We start from the raw sequence: 20971 nt of genomic DNA, 5'->3' as shown, positions 1-20971 counted from the left end.
TGTGTGTTTTGAACGACAACACATGATTCTATGTTTCTTTGGAACCCATTAATAGACATACAAGTATTTCAAAAATAATTTATCTGTGATGATTTTAATTCGTGATATGTGTAGTGCAACGTTGGAAAAAAAAAAAAAAACAGTACTCGTTACAATTTCTGCGTGATGGTGGTGACTTGTGACATTTGGCACCACTAATAGTCTGCATTTAGGTCTGCTACTAATAATTGTACATTGTGCAGGCACAATCATTTTATTTCTGTTGATTTATTACGTGAATAAGTTAAAAATAATAAATAAGATAATTTAAAAATATATTTTTATTTTTAAATATATTTTTATAATAGATGAGAAAAAATAAAAGAGAATATATAAAGAAATATCCTAAGAGATAAATAATTAAGAACGATATTAAAAATATATATTAAATATTAAAACATCTCAAATTAAAATTTATAAAATGGATCACATTTATTTTCAACTTTAAAATTTATAAATAAGATCGAGGAAGTATTATCATTATTTTAATGCACTTTTTTAATTCATAATATTAATATTATTTTATTGGGTAAACGCCATAATTGGAAGTCTTAACAAATTACAATCAAGATTTAATTAAACTAATTTCCCTTCTTAGTACAGAGTTAAATAACTAATTTATATTAAAAAATTAATTAAGTTAATTATTTTTAATAGAAACATGATAATTTTTTTAACTATTATTTTTAATTATGAGTATTGAAATTACTTTTTAGTAGGAATCTTATACAATCAATAAGTTCGCCTTAAAAAAAAAATGATTTTAAGAAATAAAAATATATTGATATTTTATAGTTGGACCTCCCAGCTAATCCTTATATTAAGAAGTAAAGGTAGTATCAATTTATTTTGCTAACTGATTTTTAATAATTTTTAATGACTTAACTATTACCAAATTTATATTTTAGAACTTTAAGTATAACTTGCCTAAATTTTATTTAAAAACCATGGTATAAAGTTAAAAACAATGAATACTATAGTTCATTACACCCACCCTTCTCTTATTAGGTGACATAATGCAATTTGAGTTGATTTGAGATTTTTCAAGGCATGGTTAAAGAAAGTACAAGAAGGTGTTTGATTTTACACTAAACACTGTCAGCATTATGGTTTTGGTGGTTATCCACTTTCACCAATAAAATTAAAATACTAATAGTTGTGAACCACTTGCCTGAACCAGTATTAGTGATTTGTGTTAAATTTAACCTTAAGGTAATTATATAACCTAAAAACAACTAAGTAATTAAGATTTCAATTTTTTTTAACTGTACTCTTATTAAAATTTGTGAGAAATCAACAATATTACTGAAGTAGGACAACGCGAGGCAAGTAACTTTGATTAATATTACTGCACTCGTAAAAATATTTTGGATAAAGTTAAATCCTTGTGAGTTTTTTTTTTGTTTTGGGTCAAAAATCATTGTAAGTTTTAAACGAGGGGGAAACGATGCCTTCTTTGAAGCTAGATAAACTTTTTTTTTTTTTTACATGAAAGATCTAATTTACCATTTTTATTGCATTTTATCTTTAAAAGATAAAATATATATTTTTAATGGGTTAAAATATACTTTTAATCTTTTAATTTTACACAAGATTTTATTTTGGTTCTTTAATTTAAAAAAAAAATATGATATTGAGTTTTGGATGTTGATAAAATATCATTAAATATTAACATATTAAGTTTAATTTTCAAAACAACTATTATTGTTACAAAAAATTATCATTTAAGACTAATAATTTTAGGATTAAAAAATGAAAAAATATTTTTTGAAGCTAATAGACCAAACTAAGACCTCACATAAAGTTAAAGGACTAAATGTATATTTTAGCCATTTTTAATAAATCATTTTAATCAATTTTTTTTGGGTTACCAATAGGTATCCTCATATTTTAAATGCTTGTGTTTTTTGGGCCGAATTCACAATCAAATGGTATTATTAAATGGTCCTGAAAATAATATAAGATCACATTTTATGACCCTTTAATTTTACCTCACCATAGGACACGTTATATAAGTTATTAAATGGGGGGTTTTTTAGTAAATAATTTATTTAAAAATTTAATTATTGATAATATTATATAATCTGTGTAACTGATCCTGCCTAATAGAGTGGCATTTATTCTTCTTGTCGTGTAAAACACATTATACATGATGAAAATCATGGGATGCCACTAATAACAGCTACTTTCAAAGTGCGATGACTTTATCGGTAGGTAATTTATGAGTACTACTCTTGATCTTATCTATAACACTTATTTATTGATTATAAACGAAATCTTATAATTAAAACTAAAGGTGGTATTTTTGTAAGTGTTTTTTGAGTGCCAAAGTATATCCTAATATTAGTGAGCCTTTAAAATCTAACCTATTTAGGGACTGTTTGAAATAGTTTATAAGTAGCTTTTCAATCATGATTTACAGAATACAAAGTAAATATGTGAGAGGAGTTTGTCTCGACTTATATAAAATGTGTTTATAATAATTTTAATCATAATGACAAATAAGATCTTACACTTTCTTGTAACAGGAAAAATAAAAACAATGGATGCTAACTCCATACATTTTTTGGGGAAAAAAAAAGTTTGTTAGGCTCTCCAATGAACCAACCAGCTGAAAAGGTAGGAAAATAACTTGGGACCAAACGCTGAAGAAAGTCAAACATAGCACAGTAACAAATCAACTTGCGGGTCTATACATTGAATCCTCTCTCTAAAAGGTGCTTCATCTGGAATCCATTGTTTCTGCCACTAACACATTTTCTTCTCTCGAAATAAGAGAAAGTTAACAGTTAATCACTTTAGACTGAATATTATTATTAAAAAAAAATTGGAAGAAAATTCACCCAAAAAAATAAATTAGAAGAAAATTCTTCGTTCAAAATCTTATTCTCGTACCAATACTTTATTAGATCTCATATTCTTACACGTCCATTCCAGGAAATCCAAGTGGGGCAGGGGTATGGCTTACAAGCGATGCGGCCTTTCAAAATTATTATTATTTTATTATTAACATGTTGGTTTTCTATTTTAAAAAATTTATAATTTTTTAAATATAAAAAATAAACTAGACATAAGTCTCATGTATTGTTTGGGGAAAAAAAAGACAATTATTTAGGTTGTTTGAGTTTTTGTATTTTGTAATAATTGGTGATTAACAAGACACTTTTTAGGTTTTGTTAAAGTTACTTTCCATTTCACTGAAAAAGATACTTTCCGTTTATTTCAATTGAAGGTGCGTGCACACTTTAAAAATTATGTAAAATTAAAAGAATCAATTTAAATAAATCAAAACAATATATCAATATATAATCTATAACAAACATAAGTTATACATAATTTTTCCTTTTTTAAAAAAAAATTGTACAATACATAAGGAAACGGGTTTTATTTGATTATCCATGAGTTTGTCAAAATAATTTTGATAAATTTAAGGCAAAGAAATAATTCCAAAATTTTTTAGCACAAATATTTTCAAGTTAAAAGTGACAATTGTAATTTTTTCCACGATAAAAAGTGACATTATTCTAAAAGAAACTAATTGCATTTGTGCCCACCACACACACACATACTTGCATATTAAAAAAGTGACGCAAAATGAAAATAATTTGAGTGTGTTTCATGCAAGAAGAAAAGTGTGTTTCAAGCTTACTTCTTTTTTTATTCTCTTTCTTTTTTGGGTAAAGATTTTATTTTATTTTTTGACAAAGGGTAAAGATTTGATTCACTTTCTACTTTCCATTTGTTTTTCTCTTTAAATGCATATTATACTCTTTCAGTTTCTAATACAAGACATAATTAACTAATTTGAGTATATTAATAATGTTAGTTAAATTAGTTAATATAATATGTTTTTTTAAACGTTATAATTATTTTTTTCCTACTTGATTATTGTTCAAAAAAATATAAACAGGTTTAATTTGGAAAAAACTGATAAACATGTGAAACAAGTATTTTCTATAAGAGAAATATTAACTCTCTAATTAGGTCCTATGTAAGGACAGAAGAAGATTCGGTTCAAATTTTATCTAATGCATGAGACCTTGGTTACTTTTTTTTTCCCCATGAATTTCATATGAAATCATGTGAAATATACATACACATATGTAGGGTTAAGTATTATGCAGCACCCTAGTGTATTTTACAGTTCACTTAAATATTTTGTTATTTATGTGTCTTTGAAGTATTTTTTTAAGTACTTCTAATATCTTAAGGTATTTTGTGATGTAATTTTTTTCAAAGTGTTAAAGTGCTGGACACACTTTAAAAAAAAAGATGCTGAATAAATTACAAAATATTTTATGATATTGGAAGGACATATAAAAATATTTTAAAATGATAAATGAATAATAAAACTTAAAAATTATTAAATTTCCGTTTGTAAAAAGAATTAAGAGAAAACTATATGAAGGTACCTATACTTTCTCTCAATTTTAATTTGGTACCTATGTGTTTTGTCCCTTTAATTAAACATTTAATTTATCTTTTTAGCAACATTAGCTCTTATAACTTTGTTCTATTGATATTTTTAGTCTCTACATCAGGATTAATGATGTTAAGAGGAAAAATAAAGATTTAGTTAAGAACAAAAAACATATAGGTACCAAATTGAAAATTAAAAAAAAATATAAGTACTTCCAATATGGTTTTTCCAAGAATTAACAAGTTATTGTCGTCTTTAAATATTTAATAGCTACACGGAGCAAACTTGAATTATCTGGGTGGGTGGAGCATTATGTGAATAGTATCTAGACTTTGCCTTTTTAATGGAACTAAAAGCACAATATTAAGTTCTTAGTAACAATAAATTGTATTGCCTCTGATCTTAATTACATGACCTTCTTTGTAGACTATAAATGAGTTTTTATAATTAGAATAGGAAGTAGTACGTAAATTTCTTGAATTCCTTCTTATTTACAGGTAATTTCCCTAACTTTTACAATTTGACAATGAACCCCTAAACCATCAGATTTAACAGATAACTCCTCTACTATTAGCTTTATTCACTGCTCTTTTGCACACAATTTAAAGCTCACTATATAACTCAAAGTTTTAGGAGTTATGTATGCATAAAAATAAAATATTCACATAGACTTAAAAATTCTAAAAGGTATATTATTAAATTTTAAATATTAAGAGAATTATCTGTATATGATTCGAAAATAACCACGTGGATATAATCAGTATCTAATGGAAGGAAACGAAATGCATCCATGTACTTGTATTTGGAATGGTATGGATTCATTTCATCTTTGGAAGCATTTTACCCTTCTGGTCGGTGGAGGAGCACATCATTATAGTCACACTAAAAATATAATAATACTAATTATTTTTTTACAATACATTTATCATATTGTAAATTTAAATTAAAGATATACGTTGAAATACTTTAAAATTTTAATTGCTTAAAAACTAAACTATACAAATTATAATTTTTTACGGTAAAGTTGTATCTGGCACTCTAATATTATCTTCTGGTAGTAACTCATGTTCTAATCTTATTTATGATACACCTAACATTATGATACTACCTCCAGTCCTAATTATAAGAGCCAGTTGACTAATTTGAGAAAATTAAGGAAGCAAGTTGAGTTAGTTATTTGTCCTAAATAGGTGTTGTCTTTCCTAAAATATCCTTACTAATTAATCAAGTATATTAACTAAAATTATCATTGTCAAAGGGCTATTTTAGAAAAAAAATATAAAAATATAAGAGACAAAGTGAATTGGGGTCTTATATTTAGAACCAAAATAAAAGTCAAACAAAGACCGGAGGAAGTATTATTCTTGGGGCAGCTAGCATCCCCTGTCGCATCTAGTACCTTAATGGCTTAATCATATTTATACTTTAGGATGTTAGATATGCTATAAATAAACTTAGAATGTTGGAAACACCAAAAATATAATATCAAGGTGTTGAATGTATCATAGATAAGATTATAGTGTTGAATGCTATTTTACCCATTTTTTATCTTAAGATGTTATAAAATAATTAAATTTTAAAACCATTTTTATATAAATTTCTTTTTTTTTTGGAGGAAAACAGACATAGAATATATTAAAATAAGATTAATGATGATTAAGTTGACCAAAAACACTTGATGGGTGTTGGATTTGAACATTATTAATGAAAAAAGTCTTGTTAAGAGAAGCATCTTCTCCTAATTTTGCTATAATAATACTTGAATATTTATTAAATAGTAATATCGGATGCTAATAATTGTTCAATTACCCCCACATGGTTTAATCTCTTAACAAATGAAATATTTTACTTAAATCATACCTTTTGGATTAGAGCAATGAAAAATTTAAAATACATAAAAATAGTTATTTTTAAAGCTGTTCATTTGGTATTTACTTGTATTTAAAAACATAGCTAATTATTTGTTTGGTCAGCTGTACAAGATCCTTTCAATGTGTTTTACCAAAAAAAAAAAAACTTAAACCTTAAAAAAAGTATTATAAAATTTAATAATTTTTAATTTTATCACTATTTAATATGTATAATAATGTATATAAATATATATAACAATACAGAATAATAAATTAAAGTTAAAACTGTATATTTATATAATAAATTTAATAAGATAACTTATATTAAGGAGAAAAAATAATCTCTTGCTGGCATTTGAAAAGGATTAGAGGAGCAATGATTTTATTGGAAAAAATGAAAATACCCAATTAAAAATTAGTAATAGTAATTAAAAAAAAATTAAGTTTCAACTGAATATATATTGGGATCTGGCGTTTGGATTCGGCCGATTCGAGCCATTCATCTAAACCTCATTTCCCGACCAAATTAAACCGTTTTTTTTTCAAAGAATATAATTAAAATAACAACTGATCAAAGGCAGTAATAAGCCCCAACATAATGAAACCAAGTTTCTCAGAGCACGTGGGTTCCACGCTCTGACTGGGACCCACGCGATTGATCAGCTTCCCTCAGGCCACGCGCGTCGCGCGCTATAAAACTCTCCCCATCTCTGTTTCTATTTATTCCGAAACAGCTCAAACGAAGAGACCGCCCACAGCTTCCTCACCCGCCCGCTCTCGCCAAACTTCAATACCGTCTTCTTGATTCGGAAATTTCTTCTCCGACTCTTTGAATCTCACGTTTCAACTAATTCTTCGCCGGAATCGTTCGCAAAATCTCTATTGCCGGAGGCGGCAGCATCTGATTGGAGGATCATGATCGTGTGGAGGTGCAGGTCAAGAAGAAGAGCATGGTAAAGTGTTTCAGCTTGAGTTATGTTCTGGTTCTAGTGGCTCTGGCGGCATCGATGGTGCTTCTGCCGTTGATGTTGCCGCCGCTTCCTCCGCCGCCGTTGGTGCTGCTTTTCTTCCCCGTCGGCATCATGGCGGCGCTCATGCTGTTGGCCTTCTCGCCTTCCGAGGCGAATCGGAACGCCGTCGCTTACTCGGCGTAGGACGGAGCGGAGGAGGAGATCGGAGCGCACATGATCGCCGCCCGCATTTTGCTTTAGTTCACGTGAGTGGAAGGTTCGCGATCGGTTGCTTCTGATCGGCTTCGTCTAGGCGTGATGTTAGTTGGATTCCTTGCTGGAATTGGTGCTTAGTTTTCTTTTCTTTTTTAAAACTATGTTTATACAAATATTGTCAAATCAGGGGGAAAAAAGTTGAATGATTCCATTTTGTTTAGTTCATTGAATGTTAGAATTAGAGAATTTCTTTTCCTTAATTAATTTTTTTGTTGTATTTAACCGATAATTATGAGTTTTATATAATGATAGAGAGAATGTAAGATTAACATATTGAAACAAAAGAAAGAGATTTTGAACAAAAACATCTGCATTGATTTTGCCCGTTAAACGTATAACTCATCAATTTCATGACTAAAGTGTCACTGATATAAAATTTTTAATAATAATGTAATTAGTTATCTTATAATTTTACTAGTAAAATGTAATGTGTTGTGATTTAAAAAATGATAATAATATTTTTAGTTTTTAATAAATATATTAAAGTTTGGCACGAATCTTTTGGTCAAAATAGTATGATATTTATAGAACCAAAGTATTTTTTTCGATTGCGGGCACCGAGTGTTTTTTAAGTGGAGATTTAAACATTGATTAATTTATTATGTTGTGAGGAATTAATTATTTTTGTTAGACTCAAGTTTCAATCTTAGCAGAAATTTAAATATTAGTTTATTATGTTACGAGAGATTAATCTTTTTTATTAGACCCAAGTTTCAACTCGTTGGTTTTCATTATAAGTTTTACATTTAGTACTTATGCAATTAGGATTAAATTTGAGAGGTAACATTTTTTGGGCCAAATTTTATAGTTAATATTTGATGAGTGATTATAATTGAATCGTTTTTGTTAAAAAAAAACAAAAATAATTGAATCGTGCAAATGATGGTATCAAATAGTGATGATATAAATGAGTAAGTTTATACCGTTTGAAATTTAAAATTTAGAAAAAATTATCCATATGCTAAGAAAATTAAATACATAGAGGTCCTAAAAGATATTTATATTCACATTGTAAACTTGCATATTTCAAACCTTCAAATTTAACAATTTATGTCTATAAGTTAAACATGTTTACAAGTCAATCTGTTTTATACGTCAAAACCTGTAAAAAAGATTAATTCTTTTGGAAGATTCTATGTATTTAATATTTTTTACTTGGAATCTATCGGTAATTTTTTTAAAAATTTAAAGTAAATTTTCTTCAATCTGTCAATTTTTTTTTTTGAATTTTCAACCAACATAGAACGAAACAAAGCCAAATTCTAATAAACACTTTTTGGACTTAAAAAAAGGGCAAAAAACCAGCTAAAATTCATTATTGAAAATGATAAAAGCGACTGACATGTTAATTTTGAGTGAATTTAAAAAAATGGCACATTTTTTTTAAATTCAAATTAAATTGTTTGAATGATTCCCCCCCCCCCCCCCCGCGGGCCGGGCCAGCGTTTTTATGATGTCACATCTTGCACTTGAGAAACGAGATTATGATGTTTGGTTTGATTTAGTATCCACGTAAATGCACATCGACCACTCCTTTTACTTCATTATATATTCTCTGTTTAACTGTGTTATTCTGTCAAAATCATCCACATAAAAAGAAAAACCTATTTTTGTTTATGAACATTGTTAAAAATTAAAATATAACGGGATTGAGTTTGGCAGTAATAGACGATTTCAAATAGTATTATCTCTATTGTTATCAAACTTACAAGTTAACTTTTCGAGTTTAATGTTTTTATGTTTTCAGCTAACAAAATCGTGTTGATTCGCTTTTAAACTCATGATAACTGTAAACTCAGTTAAACTTACGAGTTCATTTACCGAGTTTACCGTTTTTATGTTTTAAGCTTACAAAATCGTGTCAACTCACTCTTAAACTCATGTTAAATTTTTTGATTTGATTATATTTAGTGACTTTATATATGAATTTTATAAAATTTTTTTTATTGAATGTGATAAATTATAAACATTAATTGATATAATTTTAATTATTTAAATTTAAAATATATTTAAATGAAATTGTTGTCATTTTTAATATATTAATTATTTGATTATATACTTTTAATACTGGTTTATTAATAAAAATAAACTCTTACGAGTTTACGATCTGAGTTTATGATCCGAATTTATGTTATTATCACGAGTTTGTTTAAACTCACGAATTTAACAACCTTGATTATCTCCAGTAAAGAGATATTTGTGCCTAACAAAAAACAATATAAGTCTAAAAATTTATACTTGTGATCTTAGCCATTGACATTAAAAGCTTTTAAGATGCTATTTTTAAGCCTCTGTCTCTCTCTAGATGTAAAAAATAGATAATTAATTTATAAATATTAAAAAATTGGTTATAGTAATTAAAAAAAATAATTTTAAAAGACAAAATGAGTTGACAAACAAACCACTCAATTAGTTTTTATATTTATACACAAAAAAGATTATATGATAAAAATTAATAAAATATTTATGACTTACTTATATAAAAAAAAGAGTTTTTAAGCACCCTCATCATCTAATCCCATTTCAATTTGATTAAGGATAATTTTAAGCAATTATAAAAATCTTGGACATTTAACTATTGTTAATTAATTTTCCTGATTTAGATGAAGTAATTAATAAGTTCAGATGGGAGTGTCGTTTAGAAGGATTCATTAATGCTTGTGGTTCGATAGCAGGTAGGGGTAATTAAAATAAGGGAAAATTTTACTGTAGGACCGCAGAAGACAATTAATCTCAAAGAGCCCCCAAAACTTTCTGAAACATCACTGCAGGACCAAGGGGCCAATCTGATATTAATTCCACAAACGAAATGACGCCACTGCCCCTAGTAGAAACTTATTTCCTTGAGGGAACAAGTGCGGGAGAGCGCATTTGCAAGGGGAACTAGCCAATTTGCAAAATAAATACATATATTTACACGTGGAATCAGTCCGTTCACATGTGGACTGGTTCAGCTGAAGCATGTGTCCATGAAGGAACAAGTGCGGGAGAGCGCATTTGCAAGGAGAATTAGTCAATTTGCAGAATAAATACATATATTCACACGTGGAATCAGTCCGTTCACATGTAGACTAGTTCACCTGATGCATGCGTCCGTGAGGGAACAAGTGCGGGAGAGCGCATTTGCAAGGGGAACTAGCCAATTTGCAGAATAAATACATATATTCACACATGGAATCAGTCCGTTCACATGTGAACTGGTTCACCTAAAGCATGTGTCCGTGAGGGAATAAGTGCGGGAGATCGCATTTGCACGGGGAACTAGCCAATTTGCAAAAGAAATACATATATTCACACGTGGAATCAGTCCGTTCACATGTGGACTAGTTCACCTGATGCTAAGGGTAGTGGCGTCATTTCATTTGTGGAATTAATATCAGATTGGCCCCTTGGTCCTGCAGTGAGGTTTCAGAAAGTTTTGGGGGCTTTTTGAGATTAATTGTCTTGTGCGGTCCTACAGTGAAATTTTCCCTTAAAATAATGCGGGCTTAAGACAACGCGCCTGCAGAAAGATAAACTTAAAGATATGCTTATCCACGAATCTGACAATTTTATCAGTATTATCAAGAGATTGCCTGTCGATGCCAAAAAAAAAAAAAAAATCAAGAGATTGCCTGTCCCAAAAAAAAAAAAAGAGAGAGAGGGGGGGGGTGAAAGGATTGCCCAGAATAGTGTTTTTTTGGGTAGTTACTGCTCTGCTGCTTATTATAACATCCTTTTAATTAAATTATACTATTTAAAAAATAATTAAAATTAATTAAAAGTAATTAATATGTAGTAAATACAGTTTTTTTTTCAAATATACGTCTATATATAAATAAATAAAGGTGTGAGAGTAATAGTAAAATAATAAAAAAAAATATTAAATACATTAAATTAGGGGTAAAATAGGTAATACTATATTAATGCTCAAACACTTAAAGAGGATCTTATAAAAAACTGAATCTTATAATAAGAGACGGAGGGAGTATTTCATATGAGGGGAAAAAAAAAAAAATCAATTTGCCTTTCTTCCAGACCCTTTGAACCCTAATGAGATTAATCTCCTTCTGAGCAGGATTCAGCATAACTTTACAGTTTACACCAACCTTTTTTTTTTTTTTTTAATTGGGTTGCGTTAGTTGTGATGGATCCCTTGTACCGTAAACTTTTTAAAGGAGCTTAGCGCTTGCTGTTCTATATCAGACTTTGGTTTTGTTTTTGTGGTCAATTTTGAAAGTTAAAAAAAAGAGATTTTCTAGAAGCAGAGCCTACTGGGAAAATGAGGATAAAATCATTCAAAAAGACTAAGGACAGAAGATTTCTGGAAAATGGAACCCAAGTGTAGTTTCTGTCAAACGAGTCGGCTAGTGATGCACTAAAACTTGACTGGACAATGCAAAGTTCAGATTTGAATTTAGCTTGTTGGCCATCAAAACCTCGCTGAATCAATTAAAAACATGATGCCTACCAGAATATATGGCACACAACAATATAATATCTCAAGTCAAGATTAAAATTTTCCCATCAAAACACATCCACAACTTCTTTTTCCTCATACGGTTCATTTATTTTCCAGGTACATCCAATCCTGCCTGTCCCATTTCTTGACAGAGTTTCATTATCTCACGCAAACATGAGTAAATTTAAATGCACAAACAAACCTTTTGGACAGCTTTAACACCAAACTTGCCAGTAATAATACAAGCCCAAGTTCTGTTTTTGACAGGATTATTAACCAGCAAAAGATGAATGATGATTCTAAACTTAACCAGCTTTACAGTACAAAGTACCAAAGCAGGGAGACCCATGAGACAGGATTTTTAAATTCTCTCTCACCATACATTGCATTTCACCCACCAACTTTTAAGAGGGCCTTCTAGGTCCTCCTGCAATAACAAGTAACATTCATGTGCCCTGCACATCCGACAACTAATGAATCCTGCAGTTGTAAGAAATAATATGTAAGCTTCCTTCTCAGTGAAACTTGTTTGGTTGTCTTTCCTCTGTTTCTGTTCTTCTTTTCCTAGGATGTCCTGCACCCTATGCCTGTCACTTTCCATTGCTCCCCAAGAACCGGTTGGTGAATGGACAGGATGAGAAAATTTAAGCATATTTATGTATATAATGCTTAAGTCTCAACATAACCACCACATATATCACAAACATGTTTTCAATAGCCATCTTTGATGAATACTATGTTTGCGTGTTAAGATGTCTTTGTATTTGACAGACTAGTAAAAAAATATTGAGCTCAAAGTTTACAGGAAGATCACCATACAAGTTAACCCTGAGAAGCCAACATCAGATGAAGTGGTTGGGACATCAGTTTTGTACTGGAGAGGCTAACATCACACCACACAGAACAAGCCAGGGACCCCAATTATATCAAGTTAGATAGGATCGCAGAGTAGTACAAGAAAATACGGTTGCACATGAGAGCCAGATCACAATCAAATTAATTTGTCCCTTTTTCTCTAGTTCCTTCCAAATGTTCCTTCTACATTAACTTTAGCCCCTTTATTTGGATTAGGGAGATATTTTCTCTTTTTTTTTTTTTGGGGGGAAGGGAGGGGGGATACTAGAGGGGAAAATTCTACTGGATTTTTTCTCTAACTTTTGGAAATTTTCCTCCCAGTATTCTCCCGTTTCGAAACGAAGCTTCAAGGATCCAGACTAACAACTATAAGAGGGGTGAAGCACTGTACTCTTTTTGTCAAAAGTTTTAATATTGGTCTGTAAAAGAAAAGTAAACCAGGTCAATTATGAATAGATGAGTCAGTAAGGCTGTCAAGTTTGATGTACCAAACACATCAAATCATAAGAGAAGATGCCTATCTCCAAATGAAAAATAACAATTAAAAATATAAGTATGTTTATACTGCTCACAAATAAGTAGAGAACCATCTAAATTACTTCTGACATATCCCAAAATACACTTGAAAGTAAACCCAAAGAATGATAAGAGCTAAACCCATCTTCTTGCAACTCTATGACCCCTCCTTTCTGCTTGAATTCCCTTTACTACACCTAACTAAGAAGAGGCTGACCCTATGATTTGAATCAACTATAAATCCGGAAGTTGTGATGAGATCAGTAAGATTAAAATCCAAGGCACTTGTGATTTAAATCAGGATCCTATTGAAATTAAAGAAAGATTAGGATTTTCATAGGATCAATATCAAGTATACATTTAAATGGAATCTACTTCTAACATGATTATTACAAAGTAACTTCGGTCCTTAATATTAGAGTTACATAACTAATTTGGGAATATTAAGAAAATTAGTGAAGCTTGTTATTTATCTGTTGATCTCTCTAAACTATCATTTTCAACCATGTATATTGAATGATTAGAATTATTCCCTGATAAGAACTCTTTGCAATCAATAAGGATATTTTGAAAAAAGATGTGAAACAAAATGAATTGAGATTTTATATTTAGGATAAAATTCAACCTTCAACTAACTTTTATATGAAGAGCCGGAAGTAGTATTTATAATTGACTTGATTTACAGATCTTTTGTAGATCAGATCTACCAAAGAATTTCTACTTCTCACGCATCTCCTTTACAAGGATATCTTGTATCATCTGTTTTGGGACAGGGCCTTCAGTCATTTTTGCTGATGTCGGCCCGATTAAAAACAGGGCTGGCCGCCTCAAACCTGAAAAAGCAATAAGTTCAATTGCTCCTTGTAAGCTGCCACAATCAAATTTCACCAGAAAATGATCTCCCTGAGGTCTAAATCTGTTGCAGATTACAAATAAATTCAGTCTTTGTAAGGATGTAAAATAGTATATATGACAGCAACACATAACGTTAACGTTGGTGTTTGTGACCCATTACAAAAGTAAAAGCAATGCATGATCTTCTGATTTATTGGGGGGTATTTATCTTAAAGATAGCGATCAAGAGGATTTAACCTGTAAAAGGATATGATGAAACAGCTTAATTGAAATGACACAGAATTCTTAAAGTATGTGATAATAACCAAGTTCATGCATTTGCTTTATCAAGAACAGTATGTCTCTGATGAATCTTTTTTGTTGGTACGTAGGTTTATGTATTTTGCACGTAAATTGGCTTCTAACCTGCATATCAAGCGTAAATTCGTACTCATTGATCTATATTTACTCTAATGATAATTTCACAGTTCCCATACTCAACAACAAGTTCTATAAACTACTACCTCCGGTCTTTAATATAAAACCTAATTAATTAATTTGGAAAGATTAAAAAAGTTACTAAATTACTTCAAAGTATTTATGTTCATCATTTTTTTACAAACTAATTTGTCTTACTTATAAATTAATATATAATCTAATGATATGCATAAGTGTTTTAGAGAGATTATGTAATATATGTTATAATTAATTAATTTAGTAATTTTCTTAATCTTCTCCAATTAGTCAACGGGGTTTTATACTAAGAACCGGAGGTAGTAAATCTGAAAGGTTATTTCGGGGATCCCAGTCTAAAGCACTTGTGATTGAGGCGTTTTGAGGGAAGTAACATAGATATAGAAACTGCACAACTGACTGAAATGTGTTGTCCTACTAAGTTTAAAACATAGCACTATGTGACACCTGATCTACCAAAAAGGTAGTTAAAAATTATGAAAGAAAATGGCAGTTCCGATGAATGCAAACAAAACAAAAGTAAAAAACGATGAAGAGTCATAGATAAGTGATAAGACTCTTTGGACTATCTAGAAGACAGGTTAGTGTGGCCATTTCTATCAGACAAGAATCAATGAGTCTGTGTCATGATTTCTTAAAATGTAAAACATCGAATGATAGAATCACAACATTAAATTTAGCTTATGATATTTTCAGGTGTGAGAGCTCACACCCATTTCTGTGTTACAGAAGTATAGTCATTTGTCTTGTACACTAGTTGCGAAGTGTCAGTCATTGTGATGTTATGTTACATTGTTTTGAAGGAAAAAAATTAATTGCAGTTCTTGAATATTTGCTGGTTAGATCTTTCAATAGAATAATTATATGTGGAACTGTGATATATCCATATGTTATGTTTTTATTGAAGAACTTAATAACAAACAACTAAAGAACTTCACCTATAAGGAAAAGAGAACTTTTTTCAACTCTGTTCATCCTTCCCAGATGGAAAATGACCAAAGAGCTCCTTCTGACCCTGACTAACTCATCACTCTCCTGGTTGAAACCAAACTTGTTACTCCCTTTTTGTGTGATTCTTGAGTGTGATCAAAGCTTTTAAACCAACTAGTCTGCCCCTGTAATGATGTCTCCATCCACAGATTAGTGACACTGTTCTCACGTATGCATTATCCAAAAATTATACACAATGAAATTGTGCAGTAATCTTAAGAATCTTGCTGCAATGGTAAAGTTACACTCTGCACAGCCCTAAGATACGATGAGTATAAGTTTAAAGGGAGAACCCAATTCTAATAAACTAGCTTGTTAGGAGAAAGGGAATCTTGAACTTATAAACTCCCTATATTTGTGAGGCTGCCAATGTTAGACTCATAACACAAGATCTGAAAACTCATGAGTCCTTGTCAGTTCCCCCAAAAAAAAAAAAAAAAAAAGCTCATGAATTCTTCACTAAAACATGTATGAGCAACCAATAAGAAAATTCAAGACAGGTCATAAGTGATGAATTCATCTCTTGAGCAGTGGGCACTCTTCTTTTATTGCTTCTCAGTGTTGACCAGCATTCATAACAAGCAACGTTAGGTGGTTGTCCTTTACCTTCAGCTTCTCCCTCCCCACCCCACCAAAAACTTTTTCTCGCCCTTCCACTAATACTGTCTTTAATTTCATCATATAAAGAACTTGTAAATAAGAGCATTCCGTGGGACATTGATTTTGCCCAAGCTATAAGATGGCTTGGGAATTGGAAAGCAAATGATTTGATTGCTAAATAATTTTTATATAAAGGATTCAAAATCAGAGGTATGGCAATGAAGAGTGAAAATCGTTGTTTGCTTGCTGGGCAAGAGACAAGTGATGATGGAGGGAAAATAAAGTAGCCACTAATAGCATGAATACAGACTCCAGTCAATCACCTTTCTCTCAGTTTGCATCATTTTTAGGGCATAATTTCCTTCCTTGAAACCCAAATCACATAGGTACCCCAGAAAGCAAACAAACCCAATCACATAGTTGCGGACAAATTAAGCAAATGTAACCTTATTCTGTATCAATTGATCTCGTACCATTTCTAGCGCCTGAGCCGTTAGAACAATGATGGATGAGAGAGAAATGCAAAGTAGTCTGGAATTGAAGGTGGAGATTCTTTCGGGTGGGGTGGGGTTTGGCTTTGGTCTTGTTTTGAGAGAGACAAGATAGATATCAAGCAAAGTTCCAGTGGGATTTAGAAATTATCCACGTTACATTCCATTGTTTAGCATAGTGGACATTCATAATCCGAATCAGTACTTCGCATAACATTTTGGTCAAAATGAACCCAAATTTTCTATATTTTTCAGTTATATGTAATTTAAAATTTCCACATTTGGCAGCAAATTGGTAAAACTAAACATTGATAATATCTTTAACATGTTTGGCCACTAAATTATCATAATTACGACCATCACGATTTATAATCTAAAAGAAGAAGCAGCCCTTGGTTCTCTTAATTAATGAGAGAGGAGGCTGCAAATTAAGTTTACAATAATGGGTTAGGAGATGTTATTGTCACTCTCTTGTCCTGCTGTTAGACAGTTACACAGTCAAATTTCTCCATCTCCCCATAGTTTTCTCATCAATATAACATTATATATATTGATTAAATAATCAACTCTATACACTAACTAATACACATGATTGATTAATTAATTAATTAACTCCTACCAATTCTTAGTGAGGAATCAACACCTTTATTATTATTGACACTTGCAAAGATCCTAGCAATCTCTAGCTGGGTATTAGCAATGATCTCAGTTCTTTTAAGATCCATTTCTCCTCTCTTGGCCTCTGCTTCAACCCTCATCTTCTCGATCTCCTTCATCATCTCCATCCTCGCCTGCTCTGATCTCACCACTACCTCTGCAAGCCACCTTATGCTCTCTGCTATTCCCATCTCATTAAACTTCCCTTCTGCGCTCTTTCTCTTCATCTTCTTCATGTTGCTTCGATGATCCATCTTCTTCTTCCGCTTGTTGTTGTTGTTGTTACTTCTTGTTGGGTGATCCTTTGAATGGCTATACAGGGCTGGTGTGCTGCTATCTGTGTCCAGAGTTGCATTCATGTTCTTGTTGGACACTTGATCTGATGATTTGTTCGTCCCTAATCCATCTTCCTGTTCATTATAAATGAAAAGTCATTAGTAAGTATGTAATTTGATAATGCATAGTATTGATTACTACACCAAATATTTATTCTTCCAGTCCTCGCAACACAATGTGTTATCATGTCAATCCAGTAGTAGTATTGATTATATATATAGATGCAGATGAAATCATCAATCGATTAAAATATTAGCTGATTATTGGTGCTAATAAGTAAAAATTGTTTTAGAGAATTTACATTCTCTACATTTAACAAGAAAATATAAAAAAAGGTAAAAAGAAGAAGAAGTGAACTTTATGCCCACTTTTAGTTTGTACTATTTATTTATTAAATATTAAATTTCTTAAATGCAGGAGATTAACAAAGTTTTTTCAATCAGATTCTAATGAATTTAAACCTAAATTTAAAATATGCATAACCTCCATAAGATAAATCATAATAAAAGAGATACAATCATATTAGCTTCATTTTTTGAAATAAACTGATCTTTGACATATTTTGATATATAATATTCACAAGACATGAATCCATGAGTTTTTACTGAATCCTCCACACACATGTTAAGTACGAAGAGTGATTCTTCAAAAGATTATGCATAGAATTAACTTTATCATTTGCACAAATCATATAATAGTACTCTTCATATCTTTAATATAAGACCTAATTAATTAATTTAAGTATATTAAGAATGTTAGCTAAATTAGTTAATATGATATGTTTTATTCTAAAACATTCTAAACATCTTCCTTAATTCCCTCCCCTCTCTTATATTTGATTACTGTTGAAAGAATATCAATAGAGTTAATTTGAAAAAAAAAACTGATAAACATACAAAATAGGTCTTATATATAACTCATATATTAAGGATCGGAGAAGGATATTGCTAATAGATAAACATATTTGACAGCCAGGATGAGTTAGCAGCCAAAACTGCAATATGGCACTATATTTTGTCAATGCAATAATTATTTTGAGTGTGACCCTTACTTGCTTTTGATGACTCATATTTGCCGACCATCCAATAAATGGCCTTTAATAGCTTTCCTTTAAAGACATAAAATCCTTATTCTTTATGCAAACGTGTATCTCCCTAACTTCTGCAATGAAGATAATGATTTTGTGTGGCAAAGAGGAAACTCAGATCAAACCCATAAAAAAGCTCATATTTTTCAAATTGTAAGACTTGTTTCATCAATCATTCCAACGTTTGTTAATTGTGCCTTACAGTCGCTAGTTTGTAATCTTTCCCGAGAGAGATCATAGAATGGTAAGAAACAAGAGATACGTTATCTATAATCAAACCAGACTCAGGCGAAGGTAATGCTTATGTTACCTCTCAACCAATCAAGCTTCAAATTTTGATTATTATCCGGATAAAAATTTCTTGTTAAAATGAATTTGGATCGAGGTAAAAATAGAGTGAGTAATCTTCAGTCACAATCGTAGTCGTTGTGTTAGTTTCGTCCTAATTCATACAAGCACTCTACGCTTCAAACTACAGTTAATTGTGTATTTACCTTGGCTAACCTGTCAATACCGTTGGATCCGTGAGAGTTTTGAGCGTTGGCAATCGGAGGAGGAGCGGCGACGGCCACCGGAGGCGGCTGTAGTTGATGAGGTAGCTGAGCCACCGCCAACGGAGGCTCCAACAACACAAAACCCTGGTTATTGCCGTGGTGAGTCACCTGAGACGGTGCCGCCGCGGCCGCGGCAAGCGGCACAGCCATCGTCGTGGTGGACGCAGTAGGCCCAGTCCCACGGAGGAGAAGATCAAGACGCGAATACAGAGGCCAAGACGATGATGCATCCCCGGACGCCGACTCGGAACGGTACCGTTTCTTCATCGACTCGATCTTGTTCTTGCACTGAGTCTGAGTCTTAGCAGACTTGGTACAGTTGGCGCGTGAAGACACGTACCTGGCGACGTCCTCCCAATCATGGCCCTTGAGCTTGGCTCTGTTCCGGAGCACCCATTTGGCTTCGTACGCCTCCAAAAGCGTCGACACAGCTCCTTCACTCCACTCATCTCTCTTCAACCTATCTCCACCGGCGCCGCCGCCGGTGACGGGTTTTCTGGGGGATTCTTCTTTGACGGGATCAATATGATCATGATGACTGGGGATAGACGGAGGAGGAGGAGGAGGAGGGTCATGAACAAGGGCGGATTGTGGTGGCTGTTTGTCTTCCATAGTGAAGAAATTGAAACCCCATTTACAGAATAGTGGAAATGATTGAAGGGATTAGGGTGAGAGAGAAGGAAGCTGCTAACATTTTAAGGGAAGGGAGGAGAAGGAAGAAGAACCACTAGCATATTCGGAAGAGGAGAGGGAAGTAGTGGAGGCAGAGCTGGAGGTGAGACCGTGGAGTATTGTCAAATAAGGCAATCATGTTCATGAATGTGTAAATGTAAGCTCAAAGGGGAATCATAGTCCACAAACAGCACCATAAATTAATGCTACTTGACGTGAAAGTAAAATTTTTTAGGAAAAATTAGACGAAAAACAGCCATTAAAATTTTATTCATGACAAAAAAAGAAGAAATTTTTTCTACTTAATCAATACTTTAACTGGTAAAAAAAAAAACTTTTCAAGTTTACCTAAAAAAAATTTAACTACTCAAAAAAGAAAAACTTTTCTAGCCATACGTGGCTTTTTGGGTTTGCTTTTGTAAGGGAGATAAAGCAACCACGGTATCACGGTCTAAAGTGATTTTACCGAGGAGAAAGGTAAATTATAAACATATGACAATAGTCTTTATTTCTCATATACTATTATATCATATCCTTATATAATGTCCAATTAATTAATTAAAAAATCAAAAAAGTTATTAAATTACTTAATTATAATATATATCACAAACAAATCGTTAGATTATTTTGTAGAGGGGTAATTCAAAAAAAAAAAGAGGTTGGTTTTAGTGTTAGCGAATTTTAATCTGATTTATGTTACAACTTTTACTCTCACATTGAAACTTGTGGTTTGTTCTAGTAAGTAAAATAATTGTGTTAGTGAAGTCTAATTCATGACACGTAATGACATAACAATGACATATAACAAATCAGAACAATGGAGTAAAAATAATTGAATGGACAAAAATTAGGTTGGAAATTAACTCACATGAATTTAACTTAACTGAGTTGGGTTGAGGGGGGGGGGGGGGAGAAGTAAGTTAGTTTTG

General features: G+C 31.4%; 1 protein-coding gene across 1 annotated transcript; it reads right to left on the bottom strand.

The window, feature by feature from the left end:
- Nucleotides 1-17128: 17128 nt before the first annotated feature.
- On the bottom strand, nt 17129-20167 carry LOC114727507 (trihelix transcription factor ASIL1-like). The gene is made up of 2 exons (XM_028914202.1): nt 19311-20167; nt 17129-17803 (listed from the first exon to the last, which is right to left on the bottom strand). Exons 1-2 carry the CDS (start codon nt 19980-19982, stop codon nt 17345-17347), a joined length of 1131 nt encoding a protein of 376 aa, XP_028770035.1. The 5' UTR covers nt 19983-20167; the 3' UTR covers nt 17129-17344.
- Nucleotides 20168-20971: the final 804 nt, after the last annotated feature.

Source organism: Neltuma alba, unplaced genomic scaffold (genome assembly GCF_004799145.2).
Source record: "Neltuma alba isolate B1F8T4 unplaced genomic scaffold, ASM479914v2 tig00012480_pilon, whole genome shotgun sequence".
NCBI classification, from domain to species: Eukaryota; Viridiplantae; Streptophyta; class Magnoliopsida; order Fabales; family Fabaceae; genus Neltuma; species Neltuma alba.
The sequence above is the reverse complement of the archived record's forward strand: the minus strand, read 5'-3'. Positions and strand labels throughout refer to the sequence as shown.